Genomic DNA, 13,696 nt, shown 5'->3' on the forward strand with positions numbered 1-13,696 from the left:
CACACAGTGTCACCAAATAAATATGCAAGTACTCTCAATATCTCTATACAGATCAGCCACAATGAAAGGTTTAAATATATTTAATAATAAATAATAAATAATAAAAGAACAAGCCAATATATATTCATATGACATCAGAGTTCAAAACCACAGGAAATATTTAAAATAACATTGCAGTACAGCCTCACACAAATAAAGAAAAACATCTAAACTAAGCTTTACTATATTCCTGACTGTATCTACGATAGTTATACTTTTCCCTAGAAACTTACTTCATTAGAGCAAGGCAGGTGTTGTGGTAAAGGGTTCTTGTCAAGTCCAAAAATGAATACAGAATGCTCTGTCTCACTAAGAGACTTCTCAAGTTAATATCTAAAATATTACTGCTGAGATAGCTTTCAGAATTACATCATTTATGGTCATCTGACTTCTAGTACCCAGGCCAAAACCCCCATTGCTACAAGATAGCAGTATTTAGCATCTACCTGTAAAAATATACAGACAAGTGCTTTTCCTCAGATCTTTGGCAGATGCTGGAAGTCATAAAACAATTCTATTCCTTCATGCTTCAAAAGTAACAATTAGTTCACTTCAACGGCAATGCAGAAAGCTTCCTAGTGCAGACTCTGAGTCTCTAGCTGCATTGAAATTTTCTGAGATAGCCTCTTTATTGCATCCTATAAAGTAATTTAATTTCAGATGTTGTTCTAAGGTTTATTAGACTGAGGTTAACCTCCTGTATCCCAGTTTCCACTATTAAAATTATACATTTAAACAGTTACAATAGTACATGTACATTTCTCTTTTCCTCCAATAGTGCACACTGTGGATACTTTTTAAACACAGTCCTTTTACAACAACCCTTTTCAACACAAACATCTGTACAGAGCAGTTTGATATAGACATGACATAAGAGTTCTAATACATTTGTAACACAGGCATCTTATATAAATTACTCCACTGAAAATAGGTTGCTTACTAACAATGCAATGCAAATAGTTAATAACCTTTTCTTTTTTACAATTATCTTGTGTTGTGATTATTATTTAATATTTGTATATTATCACTTTAGCTTTACGTATGCTTGCTGGGGCTTTTCCCCTCAGGTCTCCACTGAAAATGGGTTTGATTGCAAACTCAGTTGGACTAAACCAGTTAACAAATGTGAAATAAATAAATAAATAAAAATAAATTTTGATATTCACCAATGGCATATAATTATTTACAAAATTCCAGCTAGCTGTGCTGGCAGGATCTCCTTCATCACAATCAGTATTGCTGCTTCACAGCAAGAGGCTATCTAGTTCAATTCTCAGGTGAGATGCCTTCTATGTGGAGTCTGCATGTCCTCCCTGTGTTCATGGGGGCTTGATCCTGGTACTCTTGATCTCCTCCCACATTTCAAAGACATACAGTAAATGGATTAGGTGTGCATGAGATAAGTGTGTGTATGTGTACAGAAGACAGACCTGGCAATCAACTTGTGCTCCCCATTTGTCTAGCAGACTGTGGATAACGTCAGCTATTCAAGTGGTTTCCAGAGGAATCAAATGCAATTCAACAACACTGGACAGAGAAAAGTAGAAATTACAGCATTATACCTACATGGAAACTATATATGTGAAAATAAAAATATCTGAAATAAAAAGTGTGTGTGGGGGGGCATCAATGATCAGGCAGTTTCTAATGTATGGCATTGCTTTCGTTATTATTCATAAATAAAACTAAAGTACTGTTAAGTAGGTATCAGTTCTGGTGATTGTTTCTATTTTTCCCAAGAAGGTGCAGCATGAAGTAATATTAAATAAGTAGGGAGTGGGGCCTAGACCCCCCCCTCCACATCGGGAGAGTTAAAGTGAAGGTTTTATCCCTCGGATAAAAATATTTTCTATTTCTTCCTTGCAAGCCAGAACTTCTACAAAACTATAATGCAATACTGCTGTTTGCCTGGTGATTTCGACTACAACACACCCCCAGGCTTATATGCATTTCCTACAGCTTCTGATCTAAGTGAACTTTTAAGTTGTCTTGGAATTCCACTCGGGTTTGGCATAGTTGTATATCCTTCTGATGTAAATAATGTTTTGCACTGTATCCAAAATTTCTTATGTGAATCTTTGTCAATGAAGTATCTAAATCTCATAGTGTGACAAACTATGGCAGCAGTTTGTATTGCTTTCCCTACCACATATGATATCTCTGTAAATACTATATGTGTTACTCTCACAATGCATGTTTGTGTGCTTTATGACATACTGAAGTCAGTGTAACTTATAAAGTAAACACTATACTGTATGTTATGAATTACTGTTACTACACTATAACAGAGCTTTTCTCCCCAGACTTTTACTGAGTTTTGTGCAACCCAGTCAGACTCTCCCAGTAAACAAAATGGAAATAAATAAGTAAAGTAATACACATTTTTGATTGTTTATTTTTCTTGTATTCACAGAAAACCCTTTTTAGATTTTTTTCAGTGAATTACATTTTCGTGTAGCTTACTTTTCAGTGAATTACTCTAGAACTAGTGAAAATATTAAGTAGTTGGGTCTAACAGCTCTTTCAAACTAGTACTTCAGTGACTGTTCTCTCTCTGTGTACATCTATAAATCTGGTAGCATTCATCTGGTAATGTATTTACATGTCAGACTATGCTGTACTATCCCTTGATTGTGCACATAGGTTCACAATCATAAATACACAGTCCCAGTCTCCATCAAGTCAACAACTTCATCAGTTTAATCTGTGTTGCAGGCACTGTTGGGTATCTGTCCTTGTCACTCGCATATTTCTCAAAGTAAACAAAATATACTGTGAAGAGAAGGTATGGAGTTCCATGTGCTTGCAGTTTAATTTTATTTGACTTTGTTACTCAGACACTACAAGAATAATACATTTTTCTGTATTTGGTACACAGAAGGCATTCAGAAATGCCCCCAAGCCTGTAAGTCAATGAAATTAGACTGCTTCTTTCTGACATTATCAATCAGTCATGAAATAAGATTAGCATTTATAGATAATTACATACCATTAAAGAGGTTACGTTCTGATAAAAGGCAGTTTATTCCATCACGGACATAAAATGCTTCTACAACAACATCCAACAATGATCTGTATTGAATGCAGCCTGCTAGAACTTCCAGGACAAATGCTTCTTCTGTTGCATACAGTTCCTGTGGAAAAATGAACAGCTAACAGTAAATAATAAATACATACCTTTGAATCATAACAACAGTATAGGTATACAGGGTAAACATGGAGGGAAACACCCCCAGCAACTGTATTTTGCCATTTGCAACGTGGATATTATATAATTAATGAAAACTGAGGATATGTGTATTGCAGCTATTGTTAACAAAACCTAAAGTACACAAAATTAATGACCATTATAAACCAAAACAAGTTCCCTTTATGGTTTGTGTAATTTGCTGAAGACAATGACTCAGAACCCTGCTCCATGGTGCAGAGAGATAAAGATCTGCCTCTGTCCTGCACAACCTACATTCAACTAGCAGCATAGTTGTTGAAGGGAAGGATGGGAGTGAGCTGCCAACACCAGTTCTCCCATGCTGGGGTAAGGGAGGCAGCCTAGGCTCATTGCAGTAGCGGCATTAAGAGCCTGGTAAGCTCTGTGCTGCAAGCAGTATACCACTTAGTCAATGGGATGAAACAAGCACTTCCACAAGGAAGCCATAGAGTTGTTCACAAGGATGCAGCGAGGTAGTATGGTTAGTGCACACTCCCCAGCAGCAGTATGCTGTTGCACCACCACCATCCTCTACCTCCTCGCCAATCTCAGATGTTGGTTGGGTTAAGCCTGGGAAAGGTTAAGGTGGGATCACTGGACTCATGAACAGGGAGAGAAGCTGGTGGTAACTGATGGTCAGCTGTGGGAAGGTAAAAAAATATATAATATATTACTGCTACAGGTAAATTCATCTTTAACAAGTAATTTATTCCACAGCTTTAACATGGGAAAAACAAAGTGAAATATAGACAAGTTAATCAATTTAAAATGCAAGGATGCTCTTTACTGAGGGTGATCCTTACTGCTACAGGTAAATGTAGCTTTAACAAGTAATGTTCTCCACAGTTTTGACATAGAGAAAACAAAGAGAAACATAGACAAGCCAATCATTTTAAAATGAAGGGATGCTGCTTATGAAACACTAGCACACCATACACAGCAAATGGAATCAGTAACAGTAACCAACAAAATATTTTAAGCAGCATTTCTAGAAAATACAAATAAGGTCTGAATTAGGCTGTTGTTTACTTTCATCCAGCTCAGATGCTGTATATAGTCCAAACTAAAAGTTGCATCAGACATTGTCAGGAAAATACGTCAGGAGGAAAAAATACAGCTGTGTAAATTGCACTTACCGTTACAGCAGAGGTTTGATGACATCACTCCTGCAGTAGCCATAGCTATATGCATTATGTCTTGCCAAGGATATAACAGCCTGCCAGTCCTTCAAAGTCTTTGTTTCCCTCCACATGTGCCAAGGTTGCTGTGGTTCAAGCTTTGATGAGAGAATACAGCAGCCTGGGCACCAAAATCTTTCAGGACTTTCTTGCCCCAAAAGGAGACATCCTGCAGTCCTGACAAAAAGCAAAGTTGGGAACACATAACTTTATCTGAAACATAACTATATTCAGAAAAAAGGGGGATGAAGAGAGAAAGGGTGTGGCAGCAGCAGCAGCAGCAGTGATTTCATCAAACATCTACAGGTATGATAAGTGCAAATTACACAACCGCACTATGTTCATAATAAGTCACTGGTGCAACAGCCTTACCAATATGTGTAAATTACCATATGCTGTCTAACCTGGGAGGAGGAAGGATTAGTATCCATGTCCTAGTAAAGCCTGTTCTGGATCTGGAAAAGGAAAACAGTTTGTAATGTCTTGTACACGTACACACAGAAGAATACGCAGCTGCCTCTAGAATTGTTTTAGAGTCCACCCCTTTCAATTATACCACTAAAGGCAAAGCTCTATTAGAGTACACCTTGACCTTGCCTGAAAATGATCCACCATGGTGGGAATAACAAAAAACAATAGCATGAGTCAGTCATCTCAAAATAGTCTGTTTTGACATGGGTTACTCTTTCTTTGTCCCATCACAGGACATAAACAGCTTTTCTTCTTTCCTAAAGGACTTGATTCTGTCAAGATAATACTTGAGTTACCTGTACATATCCAGAGTATGAAGAATAATTTCATCCTGATTTTTAGGTTTGGGATAGAAAACAGGGACATCAATGGCTAGATTCAAAATAACTTTTGGCATTAGTGATAGAGTTGTTCTGTGACCCTGTTTCTATGGAAAGCCAAAAAGAATTCACCCAACCATGAGCACTTGCAACTCACATGCTCACCTTGCAGATATCAGAGAAATATTTAATAAAGTCTTCCAAATCATGAACCATAAATCAGATTGATAAGCTAGTTTAAATGGAGACATAGTTAATTTTTCTAGCACAAAGTTAAGATTCCAAGTAGGTGCTACCTGTTTTCTTGGTGGTCTAACATGCAAAACCCTTTTCAAGAAATGCTTGACCAAAAAGTCAGATGAAAGGGAAGGATCCATGAGTAGATATGCTCATATGATATCTGATTATAATGAGCTTTTGACTGAGAACGATTTATTACAAATTTATTGAAAGTGTTTATCCTAAAGATCTAATACTTAAAATAAAATAAAACAAAGAGATATTAGATGGGTGGCGTTATAAATATAACCTTATTTTGGACAAGAGAAATGAATAGCCTCCCCCATCAAGACAGAATAATTAGATTATACTACTGCCTTTGCCTTAATGTATAATCAAGATGAAAGGGAAGTAAGACATATTGTTGATATGTTCTGGGTCATGTTTACACATTTTCCTAAATTGTTGAGTATGCTTTCTGCTAAACCAAGCTATGTTTATAAAAGGAATAAGAATATTAAAGAAATATTGGAGAGAGATAAGCTTGATGATAGTACCAATACACCCAAATTAGGCACCTTTAGTTGTGGGGGTGTCATAAATACCACTATACATTTAACACTGAGGAAATATATCTAGTCCACAGAAATACTAAGATTAAGGCTAACGGTTATAACAGATCCACTAAGGAGTTTATGTATATTGCTTTTTGTAAAAAAAAAAATGCTCAGTGTTTTACACTGGGAAAATTGAGCACTTGTTAAAAAAAGAATATATGAACACACCTGTGATATTTTTCATCAGGTAGAAACTAATATATTGCATGAACACACTAAGATATGTGCACTGAATTCCTTTAATTTTTTTTTTTTTTTTTTTTTTGGAGCAGATTCAACCTAATACCATGGGCAGATCATGGGAAAAGAAAATCAAATATAGAGAAATGCACTGGCAGCTTATATTGTATGCAAGGTCTGTCCCTGGTTTGAATGATGCTATTTCCATCATCAGTGTGTAGAAATTAAGGTTTGCAAGGTTATAAAAGTCATGTGATTTTCTTGTTTAGTTAAATGTATTATAGTGTTTTCTTGTTATGTTTGTTTTATGTTTATGGGCACATTAAGTTAATATAAGTTAATTCATGATAAATTTGATTATATCTATTTATTGGCTGAAAGAGGGCATGCAACGTGAGGTAGTACATATAAATGAAATATGCAATTATGTATTTTTGTTCTGATGAACTCTTGCATATATTAAAGATGAAAGGGCTTAACCATTATCTATATCATTGGAGAATTTATTTAGTGCTATTATAGCCATTGTGTGGATTCACGCAGATAGTTTTTAATAGACATGCTGAACTTGAAAGAGGAATAAGAAAGGCCAGAGGAGAATAATTCATACAAATATTAAAGAACCAGTTGTACAGAATACCAAATGGATCCCGGTGGTTATTATGGCACCAACTAGTAAATCTTTTCCATTTAGAAAAATAAGATTTCATAGTAGCAGGCTTTCCTGCCTCCTTTAGTACCTGCTGCACATTCACTGAAACAAGATACCTAACATATCAAAACTGAATTACCCAGGAAGTCACTGCAGTTGTTTTAGACTGGGGAGAATAAAATTCCTCCTGTCTTGCATGACAAGAGTTGGGAATTGGGGGATGACATAATGGTTAAGATGTTTACCTTATAGAGAGCAGGTACAGGGTTTTATTCTCACTAACTGAAATAAGCTAGGCTTAAAATGAACCACAAAGGCAGTCAGTCTAGTACTTTACTTAGGCTCAGTTCTTCATAGCTGCTCCTGGTTTGGCTACTTCATCTGAGAGTTACAGACAGTCTGCTATATTTACAGCCATCTGCTGCTAAAAGAACAAAAACAAGTACCATTTTGCAGTTCTGCTGATTATTTTTACTGCATTTCATAAGAATCTCATATTAATTAGTACATTTATCGTACTTTAGTAGTGTTTCAAAGCTGAACTGTTTCCACTGCTGCTGTAGTACTTAATTACATTGTGTCTGCTAGTTTTACAGCACTGTAGTATCTAGTTTCTGTGGTTTCTCTGCACCTGAACTCTAAAACCATTATTTTTATATTAAGAGGATTTTCTGACTGCTCTCTTGTTGCAGACGTGTGCTGTAGCAATCCTATCTGTACTGGTGGCTGCTGGCTGAAAGCTTCTTGTGTGTTTTCCTGAATAGTCTGTAGACCTTGCTGTTTTAAAACTTACTTTTCTGATTCTATATAAGCCCAATGTTTGCACTAGGCTGCACTCCCTGCAGCAGAGGTTAGTAATGCCCTGTGAAGAAGCAAATGATTTCAAGTTAAAATTTCCTTTAGAATACCTATCTCTGCAAACTTCCCCAGTCCCCTACTGCTCGAGAAACATCTGAGATGTGCACAGTGCAGCATCTCCTTGTTGGATAGTTGCAGTTCATACTGAGTATAGCACCCATTCTTTGCCTTTGTACTGCCATCCCAGTCCAGTTAAATCTCCCCACTCTTCTCCCTGGTTAAACCCATAGTAAAAAATCCAAAACCATGAATAGGCACTTTCCTGCTATCTCTGTGGCCAGCCTGGTGGACATGGACATCCTGAGGCAATGTAGCAATTGTCTCATGTATACTGGCAACCACTTAATCCTGAAACAAACAAACACAGTATGTGAGAGATATAGTTACACTATGAAAATTGAGACATGATTCTCACATACTGAGAAAATCAAATGACAGGTTGTCAGCACAAACACATCATTTCTCTTACTAAATAAGGTCGCAATACATAAACCCACATTTACTGAGGTACTCACAAGTAACTTATCAAAACCTCGGAGGCCTCCAGTACACTGCCTTCAGAAATTACATTTAAACAGAACTAAGTCAACACCAACCACTACACATAAAAATACACATCAGTGTCTCCACAAGCAAGCCCCTTAAGTGAAACACTACACATTCAAACATCTTGGTCATAATAGAATCCATTGTGAGACACACAGATGCCCCACCTTACCAGGTTGGATAAAGAGAGGGTAATAGTCAGTTGCCTGTCAGAGGCCAGGATTCGCCAGATCATGCAGACACTCAGGTCACTCAACCACAAGTACCAGAGAGACATGATGGACCTCTCTGAATATGTGTCACAGGATTGTATGAGCCTCGCACTGAGCAGCATTCTACCCTCACCACGAATTATACCACAGTACAAACAGAAAATGATTGACTTCAATAATTGGCTTAGCTACTGGTGTCTTTCTGAGAGGATCCAGTATTTGTCAGCATGGGATGGCGTGATCGACAGACTACACTGCTTTGCCAGAGATGGTTTGCATTTTCTGCTGCTAGTTTTTCGAATACTGGCCAAAGCATTAGTCCCCCCCACTGTGCCAAACCAACAGACCTACCAATCTAACAAATTCTTCTAATGCCAAACTGACAGTACTACCATTCAGTGCTGGAGTCTTAACAAGTTACTGCACTCCTGGAAGTTCTCCTCACCCTGGAGAATGCAGGCATCTCTGCAGTTAGTGAGGTGTGGTTTAAGGCTGAGGAAAGTACCCCAGCAGTGCGAAGCTACAATGCCTATCACCCTTTCAGACCACCCTCTAAAAAGGAAAACATGAGAGGAGGAGGAGGTGTTTACATTTACATAAAAAACAATCACACCTCTAGATTAGTCAAGCTTGAGCTATACTATGTCCAGCTGACCACAGGCAGTATCTCTCACCATATCATTGCTAGCTATCATTAACCATGAAAACCACTCTGTATAACGCAAGTTACTAGGATTACTTACAATTCAGCTCAACTCACTACTCATGGATGAGTTTAACTTCACCCTCCATAAAAATGGGAAACATACCCAACCACTAACATGCAGGCTCAAAGATTCCTGGACTTTGTTAATGCAAATGCTCTGGAACAAATGGTCTGCACTCCCACTAGGGGCTCAAATATCCTTTACATAGTACCCACAAACATGGGGGAGCATTGCACCCCCCCCCCAGCATAAGTCTTCATTGGTAAGAAAAGATTGTAAATCAGTCTCCTTTGAAATAAATGTAACAGCAGAACCCCATCATACCCTAAAACCCTAAAGAATTTTTGCAAGGAAAATTACTTCTTTTAAGTGATAGCATAGGTAATTTTAAAGCTCCCCCTAACCCGAAAAACACAGAGGCCTATACAGAATTATAGATGAATGCCCTGTACAACTACTTAAACAATTGTATAGAAATGGCTGTACCTGACCAAACCAAACCCAAGTCTAGCCAGAAAAACAAGTCACTCTGGTGGTCCCCTGGCAGAAAATAGACTATACAACAGAAGTAAAAATTTCCTGTCTAGACATAAGTGGGAGGGTGCACAAGAGAGAAAAAAAAACCCTCATTAGTCTCAGGCAAATCAGGAAAATAATCAAGTCTTCAAAAGCTAAATATAAGATTAAAATAGCCTCACAAGCAAAGCATAACCACAAAGAAATTTTTAGTTATGTCTGAAATCTTAAGGGAAATACTCAACAATTTGCTGAGCTGGCTATAGATGACACTACCTTTACTCAGCCAGAAGAAATAGCAAACCTGCTGGCCGATAAATTCAGCTCAGATTTCACCTCTTCACCACCTCCAGTTGCTTCCTAGAAAATACCCCCTACCATTTCTTTGCCTGTTATCAGAAAAGAACAGGTTGTCACTGCACTCTCTAAAGCTAGAAACATGGCATCAAGGGTTCCTGATGGAATCCCAGGGTGCCTATTAAATAGCTTAAAACATGATCTAGCAGACCCACTCAGATCTCTGTTTAACCAGAATCTCCAGACAGGCTTTGTCCCAGTAGAGGGGAGGAGAGCAACAGTCATCCCTGGGCACAAGGGGAGACCATCAACAGACCCACGGAACTACAAACCCATAAGTCTTTTGCAAGGCTATGGAAAGGATAATCATGGATCTGATTAACAATGACATAGGAAATCCCCAGACCCTAGACCCAAACCAGTTGGGCTTCATCAAGAGTACGTACTGCCTGCTCATTCTGGTGGACTCCTTGGAGAAGGTCACCAAGGCTATGAATGAGGATAAGATTGTGCATACCACCTACGTTGACTTGGCCAAGTCATGTGACACAATACCCCAGTTGGGTATTATAGATAAACTCACAAAATTGGGCATAAACCATTATGTCACAAGATGAATAGCCAAATGTCTCATGGATAGGACATGTTGTTAAAGTGGGGGGATCCACATCCACTAGGAGGCCAGTCACCAGAGGTGTACCACAAGGCTCAGTGCTGGGTCTCCTTTTGTTTGGGATATACTTCTCAGATGTTAAGGCAAATGTAGATGGGCTTTGGCTGACCAAGTTTGCTGACGACTGCACATTGGGGGCAACCACTGACTCCCCAAATGATGTTGATATCCTACAGAAAGGTCTGATGCAGACTAATGATTGATGTCAGAGCCATGGAGTCAAACTAAATGTAAACAAGTGTATAATAATACCCTTTGGGAAATGAAATACCCGTGCAAATTACAACAATGATAGCACCACCCCAAACAGTGGACCCATTAGTGACAGATCTGGGTACTCAGATAGAGAGTAATTTGAACTTTAATCACTATGTGCCCACTGTGATGAGAAAATCCTTCTATGTAGCTCAGCTTATATGTAAGGTCATGGCATCCAGATCTAAGAATGTCATAGTACCACTGTACACAGCCCTGATCAGACCAATAATCGAGTACGATGCACCATTTGGCCTGTACTTCAGCAGGCTCCTGCAACACTTGGAGCATCCTCAGAGATTTCTCAGCAAACAAATGCAGGGTATAACTAACATGTCGTATGTGGACCGATTAAAAACCCTATCACAGTATTCAGTTTCCTACTAAATACTGAGGGGTTGAACTATGCCTGACTTACAAGGCAGTCTCTGACCCAGCCCTGATGGAAATCTTGCATATTCACAAAACTAACTGCATGAGAGTCACCCACTCCAAGGATCAAAACCTTATCTCTGACATGAACAGATCATGCTGGAGAGACAGATATGTGTCTTCGAGATTGCCTCTCTCTGGAATAGGCTTCCTATTCACACAAAACAGAACCCTTCCCTGACCATCTTCAAGTGCAATCTGGACTAATGGATGAGAAATCACAACTTCACTCCTGGGGTGGCACCCCTCTCCATTACGGACAGAGGCAGTCTGTAAAAATTGTCAAAACCCCACTTGCTGACCCTTGTTATCTTTCTCCTAGGGATAGAAATTTTAGTAAAATCTGATTAAAACTGGCTAAGCTTGTAAGGGCTCTTGAGCCGTTAGCCTAGTAATCTCCTATAAGCCTATAAACCTATGAGAAGACCCAGTCTGTGGGGAAGCATGTAGCAATTGCCCTTGACTAAGTCTATAAAAAGGAAGAATTACTGATGCATGGGCCAAAAGTGGGTCACCACAGTAATCTTTTGAGAGTCCTGCTGAATCTTCATAAAGACCCTGGGTATCAGTTGAAGAGGTGAAAATGCATGTAGGAACATTCCCATCCACAAGAATGAAAAAGCATCTGCTTTCCAGACCTTCCTGTAAGGGGTTCTGAAGCAGAATTTTAGTTGTCTGTTTTAAAAGGAGACAAACAGATCTATTTGAGGTGCTCCCCACAACTGGACAAATCCTGGAAGACCCCCTCATTCTATTTGCATTTCTGAGGATCTGCCCTTGCCCTACTCAGCTTGTCTACATTTTGCGCTGATGGAATGTAAGACATTTTGAAAGTAAGATTGTGATGAATTGCTATCTCCCAAGCTACCACAGCCAACCTGCACAGAGGGTAATACTTGCTGCCCCCCTGTTTATTCAAGTACCATAACACTGTGGTATTGTCTGTAATCACCTGCAAAAGCCCTGGAGACCACAGATGATGAAGAGATTTTGTGGCAGGAATCAGAGCTAACATTCCTTTCACATTTATGATCTTTGGCCTGACTTTTTGTTCTAAAGAATACATGTCACAGGCTGGTACTCCCATTGATTTAGCTCCCCTTGCAAAATCTGAGGCATCTGTTGTTACAAATTAAGTATGGGTAGGAAGAAAGAATGGGAGACCTCGATTTAGAGAAATCTGATCTCTCCACTGTCTCTCCAACAAAGAAGCTGTCTTTTCACAAATCCCAATACTGGCATCCGAAAATTCAGTGGGTGGGAAATTAAGAACCATTGAATTTTTGTCCTGTGCAACCTGGCAAGAGAAATCATGATAATTATAGATGCCATAAACCCATGAATCTTAGAATCTTAAAATATTGTCTGGCTAAAGTCTAAGACTGATTGAAGAAACTAGAGAAAATTTACAAAGTACAGGTCCACGTTTGCCTGAGTTAGGAATGCCCTTTGTTGAGAAGAATCTAGGAAGCATCCTAGAAAAAACTATCCTGTGATAGAAAGTCAAGGAGGATTTTTGACTGTTGGTCTGAAAACCCTGGTTGAGAAGAAGATTTGTAACCCAAATAAGGGGATCATGACACTTAGAATAAGACTCTGTAAAGATAAGCAAGTTATTTAAATAAGTAGATTCCTGTCCCAGAGACTTCCCATACTCTGGAACAGACTACCTATCTATGTCAAACAGAGCTCCTCATTAGCACTCTTCAAGAAAAATCTTGATGATTGGATGGGTAATAGGAAATTTACCCCGGGGATCACTTCTGTGGTTCTGCTTGACAGGGGCACAGGAAAATAATTTTTTTGGGTGGCGAAAGCCAGGGTACCTTTTTGGCTAGGCTTGTATAGGCCCTAGGACCAATAGTCTAGTACCTACCTATGAACCTATGAACCTATGAATGCCAGGCAGTTTGCAATGAACTATCACTGGAGCTGTAGATAAGAATCGATAATGTGACCCAAACAGAAAAAAAATCTGAGGAAACCTCTGAACTCTGTAGCAATGAGAATATGATAATAAGAATATTTTAAATGTAGAGTTAACAAGAAAAAAAACTCAAATGAGGTATGATTTTGAATGTTGGCACTTTTAAAAACAAGTTGAAAATGAAGAGTTGAGAACTGGCCTCCAGGAAGCATCTTTCTTCAGCACCAGACACATTCTTGAATAAAAACTTTTCCCCATGTGTTCTAGGGAACTCTCAGGAAAGCATGTGTCTTAAAACCAGGGGAAACGTGTCTATATGGTTTGGCATATAGGGAAGAATACCCCAAAAAGGGAAAGGCTTTTCCTCTGCAACCTGCCTGAACTACTCT

At 38.7% G+C, this 13,696-nt stretch overlaps 1 protein-coding gene across 1 annotated transcript in view; it reads right to left on the reverse strand.

The window, feature by feature from the left end:
- The window catches only part of CFAP99 (cilia and flagella associated protein 99), a 1,556,346-nt gene that overhangs the window by 1,253,995 nt on the left and 288,655 nt on the right, over positions 1 to 13,696 (reverse strand). Inside the window, exon 3 of the mRNA XM_044062893.1 lies at positions 3,029 to 3,173. Coding sequence (XP_043918828.1) covers positions 3,029 to 3,173 — 145 coding nt within the window. The remainder of the gene's footprint in view (positions 1 to 3,028; positions 3,174 to 13,696) is intronic.

The sequence above is a fragment of the Protopterus annectens genome, chromosome 2.part1 (assembly GCF_019279795.1).
Source record: "Protopterus annectens isolate FY-2018-M chromosome 2.part1, PAN1.0, whole genome shotgun sequence".
NCBI classification, from domain to species: domain Eukaryota; kingdom Metazoa; phylum Chordata; order Ceratodontiformes; family Protopteridae; genus Protopterus; species Protopterus annectens.